Here is a 19,454-nt window from a genome sequence, read left to right on the forward strand (position 1 = left end):
AGCAGATACGGGTGCGAACATCTAGAACACTAGCAGGATGCCGTCCATCTATAGCATAAAGGCCGCTCTAGTTGCATGTTTTTCGCCAGTGATATTTTTATGCGGTTGTGTTGGCAAAGTGATTCAGCCTGAATCCATTAGGTAAGGTTCCGTTTTGGAGATTAGGAGAGGCAGAAATTTATTCGAAAAAACACAAACGGATTTTTTATTTTCTTCTGTAAAAAAATTCTGTTTGGCGAACAATTCATCTTGGGCTTTCAAGTGAACTCCAAAACGAAAATCGACACTGATGGTGGCACAACGCCGAAACCGGTTTGTCTCAAAACCAAATTTGAAAAGGGATGACGGAAAATCGTTCCAATATACATGAACTCAAGCTCTTAATCAACAAAACCTACGCATGAACTTTGACCAAAAGACAAAAGCTTTTTCTGAATAAGCTTTATGATATAAAAGCGTTATTTCGAAATATGTATGTATATACTATATGTGTATCAAATCGTAATAACGCCAGATACCGAAATCCGTTTCAAAGCGTGCCTTCAATGATTCCTTTAGCTCTCTTCGTCTCTGTTCTAAATATTTTGTCAAAAAGTACACTTAAAAAACTTGTTAACGTATGTGCGTATATGTGCATAAGTATGTATGTATGTATTACGACTAGAATATCTTCAATCCCAATCATAATGATTAATACCCGTTGTTGTTGGGGTTTTCCCTTTTAGCCACATTACTTTGCAGCGTACGCTTATGTATTTCATTGGAATGTGTTAGTAAAGCACATGCGTTACATTTCGGTGAGAGCAAAAAGGATGTGTGGTTGAAATGTGCTCCGACGGACTTGCGCATAAAGTAAACTCTGACTCATATCCTTTGCTCTTTATGTTTTTAGCGCTCTATTGTTGTTTTGACCGCTCGTTTTATGTTTATGTGTATGTATGTATTTTTATTTAACTATAAGCATGCAAATATGTACCTCTAAAAGTATCGATGAGCTTCGAAAGTAATTACTTCTTGAATTTCGTATTCGAAGTAGCTTTCACGGCTCTACGCAGTCCTTGTTAGCACCTTTTAGTTGATACCAATATTATTGAAATAGTTTGTGGATCAACTTAAATGTTAAATTCCTATACGGTATACACATCTTACAAAAAATGTTGAGCTTATCCTGGTTATTGTCGAGGCTCTAGCCACAATTAGTTGGTTTTCCGTTTAAGCAACTTGACTCACATATTGTGTGATGTTTTGGGCCACCTGGATCTACATTTTTGTCTATACCTATGAAACTAATTGAAATACTATAGGCATTTCGCTCAATGCAGGACTTATCATCGCTCTTCGTTTGATACCCACATTATACAAACAGATTTTGTACCTTTCTAGGCCCACATTCTTGATATAACTCTTTCCTGTACTGCACGTAAGAAATACATATCTTGATATGTCGGGTAGTTCAGGCATATTTTTGATAGCCACATTGTATAAAACTAACCTTGGGGATATTTGGCCCACATTTGTGACCTTACCTCAAAAACCGTACGAGATAGGGCTGAGACTATCCGCATATTCAAATACACGGATATCCGCTGACACGGATAAAATCCGGACGGCATAGATATCCGGTTAATATTCGTTTGTGAAACTATCTAGATATCCGGATTTATATATCATTTTTTATTATTTATTTTATTTATCAGCTTATATTCTGGCGCAGATTTAGAGAGAAAAGCTGCGTCCATACCATTCTATTGAAAATGGAAAAACCGATAGTGGCTCCATAGACTTGATGTCGCTCCTTTGTTTTGTAGCGGTTTTTACCAATATAAACAAATGGCACTGTTATTTTCACTTCTTTGGAAATGATCCCAAATCTTGCTGACCATTTTAGCACTCATTATTAGTTTAAATTGACGCTTTGTAAATTGTTGATGTTTGTAAAATTGTAGCTTTTTAATTTGTGACATTAAAATTTAATAATCTACAAACATATATTGTGAATAATTTTACGATGTTTGCTTCGTTTAATTCTGGTATGCAGATATTCAACTTTTATATTCCAGTATCCGGATATACGGACATCCGGATTTCCGTTTACGTATCCGGATAGCCGGATTTTTTGCTTAGCTATCCGGTTATTCGAATATCTGGTTTATCCGGATAGTTGAAAAATCCGGATGCAGTTCACAGCCCTAGTACGAGATATCCAAAGAGCATGTAAAAAGGCAATTTTCCAAGTTCCTGAAAAAAGTGTACACAATTTCAAAATGATCGTCTTAGTAGTTTTAAGACTAAAAGCCTTGCAAACATACTCGCTCCCAATACTGATACGACTAAAAGTATGCAATAGTTATTAATCGTTAAATAAGCGTATACAACATACCTCTAGGCAAATCTATGAGCCTTAGCGGTTTTTAAAACCAGATCACGGGTTTTGTAGTTGCTGTAGCAGTGCTTCGCCCCATCTAATAGGTGCGACCGATCACAAATTGTCATCAATATCCTCTAACGGGAGTCCAAGGAAACTTGCTGTTTCAACAGGGGTGGACGTTGCAGATCACGGGTCTTGTAGCCTTCTGAGCTCGTTTCCGATATTTAAGGTTTTACTTTATTTCGATTGCTGAGTGAATTATCACCTTAAAACAACTTTGAAAAACACCCTGTGCATTTTGAAAATTTCCAACGCCTTTTTTTTTAAATTTTTTCATTAACGCCCTAATTGAGAGTTTGCTCAAAAACGACCAATCTGGTCCCAAATTCAACACAAAAACAAATACTTTGACTTTAGCTAGGGCGTCTGAGATAGGGCATTGATGGAACGAATTCATGGATGTGTCATTTTTGAAAAGTATTCCGAGATAGATGTTTTCGAACTGGCAGCCGAGACAGGGTGACATTACACACAGGAGTAAATTTACCCTGCATACTGTGCCCCTGCTCTGGCGAACGCTTTCTGCTTGAATCCAGAATCCAAAACTTTTATCGTGAAGGTCATGCGTTTTACTCAGTCGGCAGGATGGACGAAAAAACTCGAAAACAGGCACGTTAAAAAAATTTCTAAAAAAAAAATATACTGCCTATTTTGAGGCGCAGTCTTGCTACACTATCAACAGTTTGCTTACAATTTCGTAGACTTCTCGCAAAAACTGATAAACAATAACAACACAAAAGCAAAGCAAATTGTAGGCTTCAAACTTTTTTAAAATTGGTTATTTTCTAACATATTTGAAAACTAGACACATTTTTGAACAAAATCAACCCTGTCAAATAGTTCGAATTCGATGTTAATATTGACTTTTCCTTTACGTTCCACACAATCGAACAATATTCATGCTAACGAAATTTGAGAGCGACGCCGGCGCAGTAGGACACTCACAACCGCTGCCAGGCTTAGAGGTGATTGTTAAATGCAAAATTTTCCATACACCAAACTGTCGTTGACGACATTTGTAAGCGTTTCAATCAAACGCGTCGCAGCATAGCAAACTAACGGGCTTACAACCGAATGAGTTGATTGCAAAGTAAGAAAAAGAATTTTTTTTTTTCAATTTCACCCCATAACAGCAATTTCTAATAAATTGCCAGGAGCTAAACTGGATTAATTAAAAGATTGGAGACTAATTTGTGTGTGTTGGAGTGATGCAATTTAGTTTTTTATGACAAATAAAGTAATTTGCGTAACTAAAGAATTGGATTTGGATAGCAAAGTGGGGACGAACTTTTTCTTGACGCAGCGCAGCATTTGAGTTGCGAAATAAGTCGTTTGACTGTGAAGATAATAAATGAGAATTCCTGAACTTCTTGGCAAAGTGTTTAAAGGCTCGTGCAAATCTGCGCCTGAAAATAGGCTGCATAATTTTCTTATACATTTCAAATGTAAAGATAACTGGAACGGTTAAGATATTATTATTTTTTATTTGTTACACTGTCTGTCCCCTGCCATTGCCGCAAAAGTGTGCAGTGGTGTTGGTTAATGGTGTGTCGCACATAATTTTTTTTTCACGCGCAGGGGTGTGACTGACAATTTCGATTTTTTCATATTTTTTATGCGCTCCACTGCTTGGGCTGTGCGTAGTAAGAATTCGGGCGACAAAGAAAAACAAAAATAATAAAGTAAAGGCGCATGATGTAAAAAAGTAATAGAAGCAAAGTGTAGACAGGAAATTCCTTAGCAGTGTAAAAGAAATGAAAGAGTGCAAGAAAAACTGTATAATATGTAAAAATAAAAAATTGCCATTTGATGAGTGAATGGTGTGCAAAGTGTAATTAAGCAAAAACTAGGAAAAATATTTGATTTGATACTAAAAACTTAGCAGGAGATGTTAAATGTCTTGTAACTGCGACAGAATTGCTTTCATACTTGAAAATTACAGCCTACATTTAGGCGCATCATTGTAATTTATTAATAAACCGTGAATATTGAAGCACTTTGAAAACTAGACAATTATTTAGGCAATTTTGTTCGTTTATTAAACAAGTAAAAATACCCTGCAATGATCCACTTTGATGGAAAAAGGCAGTGTGCTTAAAGAAACCAATAATAAAAATAGTGATCTATAGAAAATCAATGAGCAAACTCAAACGATATTTTTACCACGACTATTATGTCTATGAAACCTTTTTTTTTTTGTTTTATAATCCGCTAATTCGAATTTTTTTCTGCTTTTCACTAATATCGTCCCTTTATTTCGTTTTCCTAAAACATAACTTTCTTAAGTTTTCATTAAGTTTTCAAACTGAGAAATTTTAATATTATTCTAGCCAAAATTTGGCATACGTAACAACAATTATTGCATGTTTTTAGGTGCAGCTAATTTTGAAAAGGAGAGCGCTCAAATTTCCAGTTGCTGCATACTTTTAGGAACAATGAAATTAGTTGAAAATAAACTTGTTATTGCTGTTGCAATGAATTCCAGGAGTATTAAAAATTTAAGAAGTGTTATCGAAAAATTTAATTATTCTGACTAAGAACTGAATAGCAATAGAACTGCACCGATATTGACTCATGAGAGAGTATCTTTACTAGTCCTATTTGAAAATGTTGATCATCGAAAGTTTTGTGCTCAAAATAGGGTTCAGCCCTTATAAAAGCTGTGGCGGTGCTTTTCTGGGGGATATTGTCAGTTAAAGTCAATCACTCAGCAATGCTCAAATACATACGCTCCTAAAAGTATGCAACAACCTTCCCAGCATAAAAATTCCAAATAATTTTCTATATTTGACTTTTCCGTTTTTTTTTTTTTAATTTCATAAATATGATCATCCTTTTATTTCTTAGTTTCGATTCAATATGAAAAAGGCTAAATCCGATTATTTGAATAAAAAAATAAATGTTTTACCTAAATTTTATAAATACATTTTTTAAAAACAAATTTTCCAAGATTTTCCGCACTTAAATTATATGCCTGAATATTTCTTTGGTTTTGCAGTTTTTTCAGTTTTGCATTTGAAAGGCGATAAAAAAAGTCAAAAATTTCAAATTGTACACACTTTTTTGAATAAAAATTCAAGTTTCGTAAAATTCACATTTTTACATTTTTTTTGTCACATAATTTTTCTGCAGTAAAGTGTTTCTTCAGTTTAGCAAGTTTTGTCTGAAAAAAATATTCACATTATAATTTTATAAATTTTTCATTTAAAATCAAAAAAAAAAAAAATTATCTTATTTTTTATTAAAAGATTTCCAGATATGTTTTCCTCACTGCAACAGTCGAAACACTTTTTTTATGTTTATCACTTAAATTTAGTTACATAAATATCTTTCTTAATTTTTAAAGAAAGATTTAGGGTTTTTCAGAAATTTGCTATTTTTATTTATCGATTTTCAAACAAAAAAAAAAAAATTAAAAAAGAAGTTGTTTATAGTTCTTCTCAAAAATTTACATTTTCATGAAAAAAAAACAACTTTCTTTATTCCTAATCAAATGCAAGAAAACGACTCAAACTTCGTTTTTTCTTGACTTTTATAATAATCCGGAAAGCAATTACAATAGTTTTTTAAATTTATTGTTTTTATAAATATTTTTTTTATTTAGTTAGTTAAGAAAAATTTAAAACAAAGAATAATGTTTTAAACTTTTATGGTTTTCAAAATTTTTTTCTTTCAAACTGACATCGTACAAAAGTTTTTAAATTTTTTATTAAAATTCTTCTTTTTATTATTTTTTAAATATTTATATAGTTTTTCTCAAAAATTTACAGTTTCATTAAAAAAACTACATTCTTTATCCCTAATCAAATGCAAGAAAACCAATTATTTTTTAAATTAAAAAATTCAAATCAAATTTTAAATAAATATTTTAAATTCACATTTTTTACACAAAAACTTTAAAATTTATAAGCACGAAAAACTAAAATTTTCTTTAAAAATCAAAACGAAACAATAACAAACGGCAACTTAAACTTGTTAAGTGTGTATGGTGAAAAATCAATAAAAAAGAATTAACGCATAAGTATAAGAAACAACAAAAAACAAAAATTATCGTGCTGCAATGTTAAAATCATTAAAACTCAGTCTTGGCCTTTTGGCCTTAACTGTCATCTGTGCGACAAATTTGCCAAATATACAGGTGAGTGAGTCATGATCGTAGTAAATATGTACATATGTATGTATATAAGAGCATAAGTATCAAAGTTTATGTATGTATAAGCTTTTATTTCTAAGTAGGGGTGTCTGTGTGTAACTACGAAACAAATAAACATTCAGTATGTACCCGAAATTGACTACATGCGCCCATGCTTTGAATGTCCTGCGAGCTACTCAAGCGTTACAAACACTTTGCTTCCACCACCTCCCCATTCAACTTTTTTTGGTCGTTTTTACTCGTTCTCTTGTCTTTGGCTCACTCCTTTCCGCGCTCTTCTCTTCACAACCACTCTGTACAATCCTTCAGTCTTTCTTGCCGTAGTCGTCTTTTGACTGCCGTCGTTTTTTTGCTGTCAGTATATACCACTTGCTGTGCTTCGTACCGTTTTTTTTGCTCGTTCGTCGTTACCGTTATAGTCACCGTTGTGCTGTCGCGCTGCTTGTTTGCGCTTCACTTGCTACTGCCACTTCATGCTGCTAGTGGTGTTGTTTTTGTTTTTTGTTACTCATAGTTGTTGTTTGTTAGTTGCGTCCCTTGTCTTCGATAACATGTATGTTTTTTTGCTTGTATAAATGTTGTTTTTGTTGTTGCTTGCTTGCTTGCAATGCCTTAACGTTTTAATATATCGTAAGTACATATATTTTGTTGTTTGTTGTCTCTTGTTGTGGTCACTGAAATAATTATAATGCTCCGTTGCTTCTTATTCAATATATGTTCGTTGTTGTTGCTTTGTTGTTGTTGTTGTCATGCTTTTGCTGCTGGGGTGATCAAGCGCAATGGTCATATTTCTTACCAAACCATTTTCTACCGCACGTTCACTTCATATAACATTATAGTTTTATATGTAAGGGTTGTTGTTGCAGTAAATAAAAAGCAATAAAAATGTTGGTGTTGTCGAAAAAACAAGCACAAAATTACTTGTACAGATAGTCCGGTTTTATTGGTAAAACGAATGAATTTGGCTTACAAATATAACTGCCTTTATATGTGTATATGTGACTACTAAAGTCGTAAATGTCAGAAAGTCATCAAATGCGAAAAATGAAAATAAAAAATGTTGTATGTGCTTCAAAAATAGGCAAAACATTTTTTCGTATAAAATTGGTTGCAATTGGAATCTAAGAGTGGTGGACTGTAAAGAATCGCCTTCACTGGTGCTGATTTCATTTTAAATTTGTTATGAGAAAAACTTTGAAAAGTGGTTATAGGCAATTTTCAAAAACTAGTTAAGCACTTGTCAGTTTTATTACATCAGAAATGCAATAAAATTAGATCATTATTCAGAAATGGCTCAGCTTCTTCTTATACACAGTTCTTTGCCACTGTTGGTGTTGCTAACATAAAACAGCTGATATGCGCACCCCAAACTCTTAAAATGGCTTTACACCGCCGTCATCAGACTCAGACTAAGGTATGGGCGATGGTTCGCACATGCTAAAGCTTTCAGAGGGGTTAGAGAAGCGCCAAGACCATTGTTGAGTTTTGAAAAGAATTAAACGATGAGAATCCCCTCAAAAGTGGAGTGGAGACCCAAAATGAGCTGCGGCGGAGGATCTAGCATTTTCTTTAAGCAACATAATATTTCACTTTCAGTCCGTCTTCTTGACGTGGCTATTGTCTTTCAAGCAGAAGTACTGGATATAGAGAGGGGTAGCCTGTTTGTTCAAATCCAAGAGTTTAGTGAGAGTGTGCGAGGCATGCTAACCAATCAGCACTCAAGGCTGTCAGTAACTGAAAAAATATGCTTTGTTCTGCATAACATTTCTCAAATATCAGGCCCAGGATGGCAGAGGATCTTAAGGAATCATACACCTACGTGATAATAAAGATTCATAAATCCGACATAGAGAACAGATTCATACTTGTCTTTACGGTAAGCAAATAAATACGAGCGGCTTACGATACGAAAATAATAGAGACCCCCTTAAATAGGCCAGGGGAAAAATCTTTGGAATTACTGATTGCAGAACCCCGACTGCTGGACCTGTAAGCTAAGAGTAAGAGAACCCTATTCAACAAGAGACGTAGGAGTTGCTAAAGCGCCAAATACGCGACACGAACATTTCCGCGAACATTCCCGTCATGTCATGTTTCTGCGACCTTTTCTGTCGTGTATGGTGGTGTTTGCCAGTTCGCGCAAATGTTCGCCAAAAATCAAAATATTTTAATTTTTGGCGAACATTTGCGCGAACTGTTCGTGTATGTATGGCGAAATAGCTCATAATCGTAGTAATTTCTGAACGGAACAGACGTGCGCGGAAAAGTAAAATGGACAATAAAAAATTTCTGAGTGAATTTATTGAAATGTATAAATCTTTGCCATCATTGTGGCAAGTAAAAAGCAAAGATTATTGTAATAGAATTAAAAAGAATAATGATTATGCGACTTTAATCGATAAATTAAAAGAAGTAGATCCAAGAACTGCTCGTTTTTTAAACCATTCTTTGCACCAAATTCATTTTTTGCGATCTTCTCTCTTTTTTTACGCTTAATTGCCACATCGAGCAATATTGCTGCAGCACAATTGTTGTCCGTATTCATCGCTGTCTGAAAGAGAACTAATGTTCGGCCAAAAGTTCGTATGGTGTATGGCCAAAGCTGCGAACAAGATTGCGGAATGTTCGCGGAAATGTTCGTGTCGTGTATTTGGCGCTTAAGTAGTGTGAGCGTAGCGAAGAAAAAGTCACGTACCACCTGTGTGAATGCCCAGTTCTAGCACAAATTAAGTGCGTACTTTTGGGCTGCGATATACTTGCGAAGCTAAGAAATATCAGCATATTTCGACCATACCAAATGGTTACGCTTGAGATTGAAAAGGAAAATCCTCGGAATCATAAGCGATGTAAAGAGAAGGTAGGATGACCTTAGAGTATTGGAAAGAAACATTTTTGCAGATGACTTATGGTCCTGTCTGTGATATCAACGGTATGTTTCGAAAAAGGTTTAATGAAGAGTTGTTTGAGCTTTACGCAGACATGAGTATAGTAAAATGAATAATATGAGAATAAAAGAAAACGCGACATCTCAGAAAGTATTCCTTCCAGCACCAAAACTCATAAACAGAGGAAGCAGGGAAGCTTCCACTGAGTTAGAAGGGACAGGCGAACAAAGATTTGAACACTCCATAGAGAACTTATTGCGATTACAAAAGCAGAAAGCAGGAATGGTATGGCTTCCTAGTGAAATCGGGTGTTTAAAAAGCACAGTTTGAGGGCCAGTGTTCTGAGCACAGTAAATCAATTACAGTGCGCTTCAAACCCCTTGTAGAGATGAGTAGAGAATAAGCGTGCTTTGCACACAGAGTATATTAACTTTGATTGGATAACGGTTGGTTGTACAGTTATAAAGGAATCGAGATAGATATAGACTTCCATATATCAAAATCATCAGTATCGAAACAAAATTTGATTGAGCCATATCCGTCCGTCTGTCCGTTAACACGATAACTTCAGTATATATTGAGATATCTTCACCAAATTTGGTACACGAGATTATCTGGACCCAGAATATATTGGTATTGAAAATGAGCGAAATGGGATCATAACCATGCCCACTTTTTATATATATAACATTTTGGAAAACACAAAAAACGTGATTTAGTAAATTATACACCTAGAATGTTGAAATTTGACATGTGGACTGATATTGAGACTCTTGATAAAAAAATTGTCAAATGGGCGTGGCACCGCCCACTTGTGATAAAATCAATTTTACAAATGTTATTAATCATAAATCAAAAATCGTTAAACCTATCGTAAGAAAATTCGGCAGAGAGGTTGCCTTTACTATAAGGAATGCTTTGAAGAAAACTTAACGAAATCGGTTAAGGTCCACGCCCTCTTTTATATAAAATATTTTTAAAAGGGTCGTGTACGAATAAAATAAACTATATCTTTGCAAAAAAAGCTTAATATCAATGGTATTTCATTTCCCAAGTGGATTTATAACAATAAATAGGAAAAACTTCAAATCTAAAAAATGGGCGTGGCACCGCCCCTTTTATGACTAAGCAATTTTCTATGTTTCGGGAGCCATAACTCGAAGAAAAATTTATATATCGTAATGAAATTGTGTACACATATTTTCCTTATAGCAGAAAATATTTCTAGTAAAAATGGACGGGATCGGTTAAGGACCACGCCAACTTAGATATAAAACAAGTTTAAAAGGGTCGTAGACTAGAATAAAAAACTAAAACTTAGCAAAAAATAGTTATGAATCAGTGATATTTCACTTATCAAGTTTTATTGCAAGGGGAAATGGGGAGCCATTTTGTTCTTAAACGGGTGGTGCCACGTGTTATGTAGAAAAGTAATTTATCTGAAATGAAATGTACAATTAAAGTTCACGCTGAGTATATAGTGTTCGGTTACACCCGAACTTAGACACCTTTACTTGTTTGTTGTAAAATCAATTTCCAAACTGTTTTAAACTTTTTCAAGGCTCTTTCAGTTGGGGTGAATTTGGCTGTCATGGCTATTTGCTGGCGATTGCGTGTAGCCATGAAAATGAAAAAAAAAACACCAACACAAATACATGCATGCGAACAAATGTTACCGCATGCATATAAAGATATACACATACATATGTATGTATATTAAAGCAAGAAATATTTGTATGAGCCTGATTGGACAAATTGAAGTTTATGTTATTTAGTTTCAGCCAGAGTGTACAAAATGTGTGGGTGGGCTATTAACTACACACATATAAACAAACACAAATACACACACACATACATAGGTATGCGCTTAGCTGTATTAAGGTAATTTAGCGATTTCGTAAATGAATAATTAGGTTTGTTTTTTAAAATTAGCTCCGACACGCAATGTGCATGACCCTAACAAATTTTGTTGTCTATATGAGCACAGCCTTCCTTACACGCTGGGGGAGCAATTTGCTGTAAAATATAATTTTTTGATCTTTTCTTCGATTCTTGTTTTTAAACTTTCCCTTATATTTTGCTTTGAACTCAACTTGCGAAGACGGAAGTGAGCTTAAGATATAAATTAAGTATTTTTATTTTTCCTCTTGCAATTTACAACGGTCAAGTGTCTCGCTCAGACAGTTGGATTTTGGCCAAATCGCTATTTAGGCAGTGCATTTTGTGAGTCATTTATTTTGGCATGCTTTCAGGCGTAATTTGAGTAGACACAGCGGATGCATTTTTGTTGAATGCAATGCGTTATTGGCACGGACTAAAACACAAGGCTGTTAAAAAGAGTAATGGTTAGTGGATAGGGTGAAAATGCCAAAGAGAGGAAAAAGAAAAAAGTGATGTGCTTTCATCATGGTTGAATAGATCAAAGCGCCTAAAAGTATGCTGAGGATAATATGAATATGATTTTTCATTAACAGAAAATCGATGGAAGTGTTTATCCGACTCGATAAATTTCTACAAATCGATCAAAAACATATCGCTAGGAGAAAAAAGGAATATTTACCACGCCCACTTGCCTATAAATATTTTTTAAAGGTAATGATTGAGTGGAAAATCGGGCGAATTTTTTTACCCTTCTTGAAGACGACCCAAGAGAGGAATAAGCGCTCGTGATAACCATAATCTCTTGAAAGCTTTACCGGTGGGCAAACAGCATAAGGAAACCATTCTGCTGGGACTGGTTATCTACATAGTTCTGTTGCGTGGTTTCTGTATCCACTTGACGATGATTGTCGACTACATCGCTAAAATATATATATGTAGCATGCTTCTCCTCCGCCTTCAAAATCTGAGATTTGTTTGGATTGGTCTACTTCTTTTCTAAGAAACGTTATAGGCCCCATTAAGAAGCAGGCCGATAATTGTTGGGATTGCGAGTAATCTCCTCAGTATCCGTGGTAGCATTTTAACGCCGAGCTGTAATCTAGCTTTGTTGAAAATTTTATAAACAATTCGCAAGATTTACATAGGCCGACTAAAAAACAGGTAGCGCCTGTGGATAGGTTACGATTTTTGAAAATTTTATAGAACTTACTAGTACGCCTAAATTCCTATTATTTTTCTCTTTGACATTGTTCAGTGAGACGATCGACTGCGGCTAATAATTATTAATTTGCGAAAAAACCTTTATACAATTCGAATATAAATGTGTACAGAAATTCGAAACAGAGATTAATTCCCGATGTAAAGGAGATTGTATTGTTGATGGCATTAATATTTCATGTAAGCTATTTATGTAACTATGCCCCTTTCTCCACTTCACATGGATGCGGCTTAAGTTGGGCACAATGCAAACTTTTGACAAACAATGGCTCATGTACACTCCAAAGACTCCCCCAATAAATAAGCAGCATTCGTTACGAAAATATTTTACTGAATGTTGGGACGGAGTGGAAAGGGGGGGGGGGGGGGGAGTAATGGTTGGTAGCAGAAGAAACATCGCCCCTTTTGTCTTTTATACAAGAAATCAGAAATCCATAGGGAAATGAATGACATACAAAAGCGTTGAAAGATTTAATATACTTGCCAAACAAAAGCAACTGGAAGCAGGAAAAGAGGTGGAGCAAAAGTGGAAGAACTTAAAAAAATTGAATACATCTCATATGAATGAATGTATGTATGTGTGAGTAAATGCTTACATATGTTATATAATAAATGAGGGCAGTGCTACAACGCTGTTAGCCAACAGAACAACGGAAAAGCCAACAGAAGAAATGAACCCTCGACATGTGTGAAGTCAGTCAGTCAGTCGACCGGTTATTTAGCCTTTCCGCCAACTTTCCGGGGCTTGTCTGCCTTAATTTTGAACAAAAAAATGAAACATTATCACACATACTCACACCACTCGTTCATACATTCGATAAAGAATTGAGTTCACAGTGAGTTCGTCTCTTCAGACATTCATTCGCCGTGTTTGTTTGTTTTTTTGTTTTTTGATTCATTCATGCATTCGGTCGCTTTGGGATTTCACTTATGAAAACTTAGCACCGTCTTCGAAATTAAAATTGACAATTGTAACAAAAGGCCCGTACATGTGTAGAATAGCAAATTGAAATAATGCTTGGGAAATGAAAGGATATAAAAAGCAAAAATAACAAGTAAGGAAGGTTAAGTTCGGGTGTAACCGAACATTACATACTCAGTTGAGAGCTAAGGTGACAACATAAGCGAAAATAACCATGTAGGAAAATGAACCGAGGGAAACCCTGGAATGTGTTTGTATGACATGTGTATCAAATGAAGGGCATTAAAGAGTATTTTATGAGGGAGTGGGCCGTAGTTCTATAGGTGGACGCCATTTAGGGATATAGCCATAAAGGTGGATCAGGGTTGACTCTAGAATGTGTTTGTACGATATGGGTATCAAATGAAAGGTGTTAATGAGTATTTTTAAAAGGGAGTGGGCCTTCGTTCTATAGGTGTTCGCCTTTTCGAAATATCGCCATAAAGGTGGACTAGGGGTGACTCTAGAATGAGTTTGTACGATATGGGTATCAAATTAAAGGTATTAATGGGAGTTTTAAAAGGGAGTGGTGGTAGTTGTATATGTGAAGGCGTTTTCCAGATATCGACCAAAATGTGGACCAGGGTGACCCAGAACATCATCTGTTGGATACCGCTAATTTATTTATATATGTAATACCTACCAAGATTTTAAGGGTTTTTTATTTCGCCCTGCAGCACTTTTTCATTTTCTTCTACTTAATATGGTAGCTGTCACAACCATTTTATACAGTTTTTTCTAAAGTTATATTTCGCGTCAATAAAACAATCCTTACCTTAACATGTTTCATCCCTTTTTTCGTATTTGGTATAGAATTATGGCATTTTTTTCATTTTTCGCAATTTTCGATATCGAAAAAGTTGGCGTGGTTATAGTCGGATTTCTTTCATTTTTCATACCAAGATAAAGTGGGTTCAGATAAGTATGTGAACTGAGTTTAGTAAAGATATATCGATTTTTGCTCAAGTTATCGTGTTAACGGCCATGCGGAAGGACAGACGGAGGACTGTGTATAAAAACTGGGCGTGGCATCAACCGATTTCGCCCATTTTCACAGAAAACAGTTAACGCCATAAAATCTATGCCCCTACCAAATTTCAAAAGGATTGGTTAATTTTTGTTCGACTTATGGCGTTAAAAGTATCCTAGACAAATTAAATGAAAAAGGGCGGAGCCACGCCCATTTTTAAATTTTCTTTTATTTTTGTATTTTGTTGCACCATATCATTACTGGAGTTGAATCTTGACATAATTTACTTATATACTGTAAAGATATTTAATTTTTTGTTAAAATTTTACTTTAAAAAAATTTTTTTTTTAAAAGTGGGCGTGGTCCCTCTCCGATTTTGCTAATTTTTATTAAGCGCACATATAGTAATAAGAGTAACGTTCCTGCTACATTTCATCATGATATCTTCAACGACTGCCAAATTACAGCTTGCAAAAGTTTTAAATTACCTTCTTTTAAAAGTGGGCGGTGCCACGCCCATTGTCCAAAATTTTACTAATTTTCTATTTTGCGTCATAAGTTCAACTCATCTACCAAGTTTCGTCGCTTTATCGGTCTTTTGTAATGAATTATCGCACTTTTTCGGTTTTTCGAAATTTTCGATATCGAAAAAGTGGGCGTGGTTATAGTCCGATATCGTTCATTTTAAATAGCGATCTGAGATGAGTGCTCAGGAACCTACATACCAAATTTCATCAAGATACCTCAAAATTTACTCAAGTTATCGTGTTAACGGACGGACGGACGGACGGACGGACGGACGGACATGGCTCAATCAAATTTTTTTTCGATCCTGATTATTTTGATATATGGAAGTCTATATCTATCTCGATTCCTTTATATATGTACAACCAACCGTTATCCAATCAAACTTAATATACTCTGTGAGCTCTGCTCAACTGAGTATAAAAATATAAGGGAATACAATGAAATATTTAGAATGCCGACAGTGGGAACAAGAAGTAAGAGGAAATAATATACGAATATCAAATGCGTTGAATAGCAATGAAAATGAATGAATGTATAAATGTTGCGAATTCTTAAATGAGCTTAGTTTGTGATGTCTAAAGGGAATGGAATTAGTAGGGAACAAAAGAAAAATCATATATGAATTAATGTAAAATGAATAGAAATGTTAATGAGAGAGACACAAAATTAGATAGCATAAGGAAATGCAAATAAAAGACTAATTCAAATAATATAAGCTAGATTTTAATCTTCATAAAAATGTAGAAAGTAGAGCTTATTATGAGAATAATTTATCTGCGTCTGGCAGGTTTATGGACTCATTCAGTTTAGAGGTCCTCATGGACCAGCTAATGCAACCTGACGGTGTTACAAACATATTAAGTAATACATACTTTTAGGCGCATATGATATTTATTGCGAATTTTTTGCCAATCGGGTTTGTTGGCGATGAGCATTTGTAGAGTGAGGAATTATAGCTGTGTTCCAATTTCACCTATCGCTTAAGACGCCAAAATTCATTACGCCAAAAAATATGCAAAATTTAGTTACTTATTATTGTAGGAGGCACGGTACTAGAAGCTGCGAGCTTTAAGGCGCCTAGGTTTTGAATCAGTTTTTCCATTTTTTCGAATACAAAAACAGAAATCCGACTGTTTGACTAATTTTTTCATCTCTATAAAATTCAGTAAACAACATGGCTGATTTTATGTATTTAATTAGGGAGCTTTGCTCATATTGCTTTACACAATGGTTTTTGTAATTGATATTAGAGAAAAATTGCAAGTTTACAAACGGCGATGGTTACTAGGACATGTTTCTGAAATTCACTTCTTCATCAGCTAGCTTTTCGGGAGCTGAGCGTTGAACTCGAATCTCCAACATTCATATCAGTGCAAGCCTTTAGCTGCTAAGCCATATGAATGTCCCGTTGTTCGCTGTTCAATGGTCTCTAATGATTTGTTTACACGAACGATAGCGAAAATCTAGATATTTTTATTTTTATTTTTGTTCTTATTTTTATTTTGTTAAAGTTAAGATTGGGGTCAGAGACAGCTTTCTGACGGTGGAAGGAGCATATCTTTAAGCAGCCACCACACCTGGAAAAAAATCAGACCTTTTCCGATACCACATCACCTGATGATACTCTAGAGAGATCTCATGAAATATTCCGTCCGAGGTATTTACGCTATTTCATTGCCAAAGCTAGGCAGTTGATCATGAAGCATTTCGATTACCCCATCTCTCTATCTTCTATGCCGCAGCAACAGCTGGCGTCATCAAAAGTACTTAGCTACGGCAAATGGACTTAAATACGTTAAATATGCCTTAGTAAATTATACAATTTAGAGCGAAAACTTGGCGTAAAAAAATGGCCAAAGAATCTGATTACCAAGCCAGAATTTGCTCAGATACCAGACTTCAAGAAGGCCTAGAGAAGTTTCGAAGTCCTTGCAAGTTTTCGTGCTTGGTTCACATGTAACTGCTTAGACAAAAACATTCAAGTGAAGGTTACCAGAGCCTTAATATCCAGATAATTTTTATACTCAGTTGAGCAGAGCTCACAGAGTATATTAACTTTGATTGGATAACGGTTGGTTGTACAGGTATAAAGGAATCGAGATAGATATAGACTTCCATATATCAAAATCATCAGTATCGAAAAAAAATTCGATTGAGCCATGTCCGTCCGTCCGTCCGTCTGTCCGTTAACACGATAACTTGAGTAAATTTCGAGGTATCTTGATGAAATTTGGTACGTAGGTTCCTGGGCACTCATCTCAGATCGCTATTTAAAATGAACGATATCGGACAATAACCACGCCCACTTTTTCGATATCGAAAATTTCGAAAAATTGAAAAAGTGCGATAATTCATTACCAAATACGGATTAAGCGATGAAACTTGGTAGGTGAGTTGAACTTTTGACGCAGAATAGAAAACTAGTAAAATTTTGGAAAATGGGCGTGGCACCGCCCACTTTTAAAAGAAGGTAATTTAGAAGTTTTGCAAGCTGTAATTTGGCAGTCGTTGAAGATATCATGATGAAATTTGGCAGGAACATTACTCTTATTACTATATGTCTGCTTAATAAAAATTAGCAAAATCGGAGCACGCCACTTTTTAAAAAAAAAATTTTTTTTAATTCAAATTTTAAAAGAAAAGTTATATCTACAGTATATAAGTAAATTATGTCAACATTCAACTCCAGTAATGATATGTTGCAACAAAATACAAAAATAAAAGAAAATTTCAAAATGGGCGTGGCTCCGCCCTTTTTCATTTAATTTGTTTAGGATACTTTTAATGCCATAAGTCGAACAAAAATTTACCAATCCTTGTGAAATTTGGTAGAGGCTTAGATTCTAGGACGATAACTGTTTTCTGTGAAAAAGGGCGAAATCGTTTAAAGCCACGCCCAGTTTTTATACACAGTCGACCGTCTGTATTCCGCTCGGCCGTTAACACGATAACTTGAGCAAAAATCGATATATCTTCACTAAACTCAGTTCACGTACTTATCTGAACTTACTTTGTATTGGTGTAAAAAATGGCCGAAATCCGACTATGAACACGCCCACTTTTTCGATATCGAAAATTACGAAAAATGAAAAAAATGCCATAATTCTATACCAAATACGAAAAAAGGGATGAAACATGATAATTGTATGGGTCTATTGACGCAAAATATAACTTTAGAAAAAAACTTGGTAAAATGGGTGTGGCACCTACCATATTAAGTAGAAGAAAATGAAAAAGTTTTGCAGGGCGAAATCAAAAGCCCTTGGAATCTTGGAAGGAATACTGTTCGTGGTATTGTGCGGGTGCTTTTGTGCGGGAATTCGAGCGTAGGCGTAATACTAATATTTCAAATCTTGCTACACTTCCACATAACAATATTGCATCAAAAAACTGAATGTTAAATCGGTCCTAAATTTGTTTTATCAAAATGTTAGAGGTTTAAACACTAAACTAACTGAATTGTATTTGAAATCGTTTGACTGCAATTACAACATTATCGCTTTAACTGAAACTTGGCTAAAACCTCATGTATTTAATTCAGAGATCCTTTGCCATGATTACCAAATATACAGAAATGACCGCTTGAACAGAATTGGAGGTGGAGTTTTGCTTGCGGTACATTCTTCTGTACCTTCAGCTGAGGTTAATTTACCCATTATTGATTCTACAGAATTCAAATGCATTAGAATCAATCTCGGAATGGGTTGTGTCTATATCGCGGTCTGCTATATCCCACCATCTTCTGATCCTTCGGTGTATATGGATCATATTTCCCTGCTCAAAATTGTTAATTCATTGATGAAGCCCATTGATTCGATGATAGTCCTGGGTGACTTTAATATCCCGCATGTATTATGGACCATATCTGATCAGAATATTGTACCTATTTCTTCTAACCTGTCCAACAACGAATTTTTAGCCGAAATAACTGAACTTTGCCTTAAACAGATAAATATAATTCCTAACATGTTCGGGAGGACCCTTGATTTGGTATTTGTCGATGATACATCAAAATATACTCTAAGCCGGGGTGAACCTCTTACTGTACCTGAAGACCCTTACCATCCTTCCCTGGAAATAGCATACGAATTCGAAAGAAATTCTCCGAGTAGCATTGCTACTAAATACGACTCTAGTTTCAGATTTCAATTCGCGAAGGCTAATTTTAGTAAACTTAATCCAACTTTATCTACAGTGGCTTGGCCCAAATATGGTGTTGATATTGACAAACATGTTTCTGACTTTTATACCACCATTTACGGTATTTTGGAAAAACACGTACCTAAGCGAAAACGTGTGTCTACCGAATCAGTCCAAATATGGTTCACTAAAGAGCTGAAGTCCTTAAAAAACAGAAAATCTCGCTTCTTCAAATTATACAAAAGGTCGGGCTCTCACTCCGATTACTTGCATTACTCTATTTTGCGTCA

The 19,454-nt window shown here is 35.0% G+C and overlaps 1 protein-coding gene across 12 annotated transcripts in view; it reads left to right on the forward strand.

The window, feature by feature from the left end:
- The window catches only part of Appl (amyloid-beta-like protein), a 262,090-nt gene that overhangs the window by 2,646 nt on the left and 239,990 nt on the right, over positions 1 to 19,454 (forward strand). For 7 of the 12 annotated variants that reach the window (XM_067779753.1, XM_067779763.1, XM_067779764.1 and 4 more), the window contains exon 2: positions 6,339 to 6,566. In XM_067779753.1, the coding sequence (XP_067635854.1) occupies positions 6,489 to 6,566 (78 nt within the window). In that variant the 5' untranslated portion in view covers positions 6,339 to 6,488. Of the gene's footprint in view, positions 1 to 3,416; positions 3,519 to 4,063; positions 4,134 to 4,238; positions 4,260 to 6,338; positions 6,567 to 19,454 lie in introns of those variants that run through there. The other 5 variants (XM_067779754.1, XM_067779759.1, XM_067779755.1 and 2 more) reach the window with 5 other exon arrangements.

This window comes from Eurosta solidaginis, chromosome 4 (genome assembly GCF_040869045.1).
Source record: "Eurosta solidaginis isolate ZX-2024a chromosome 4, ASM4086904v1, whole genome shotgun sequence".
In the NCBI taxonomy this organism is placed as follows: Eukaryota; Metazoa; Arthropoda; class Insecta; order Diptera; family Tephritidae; genus Eurosta; species Eurosta solidaginis.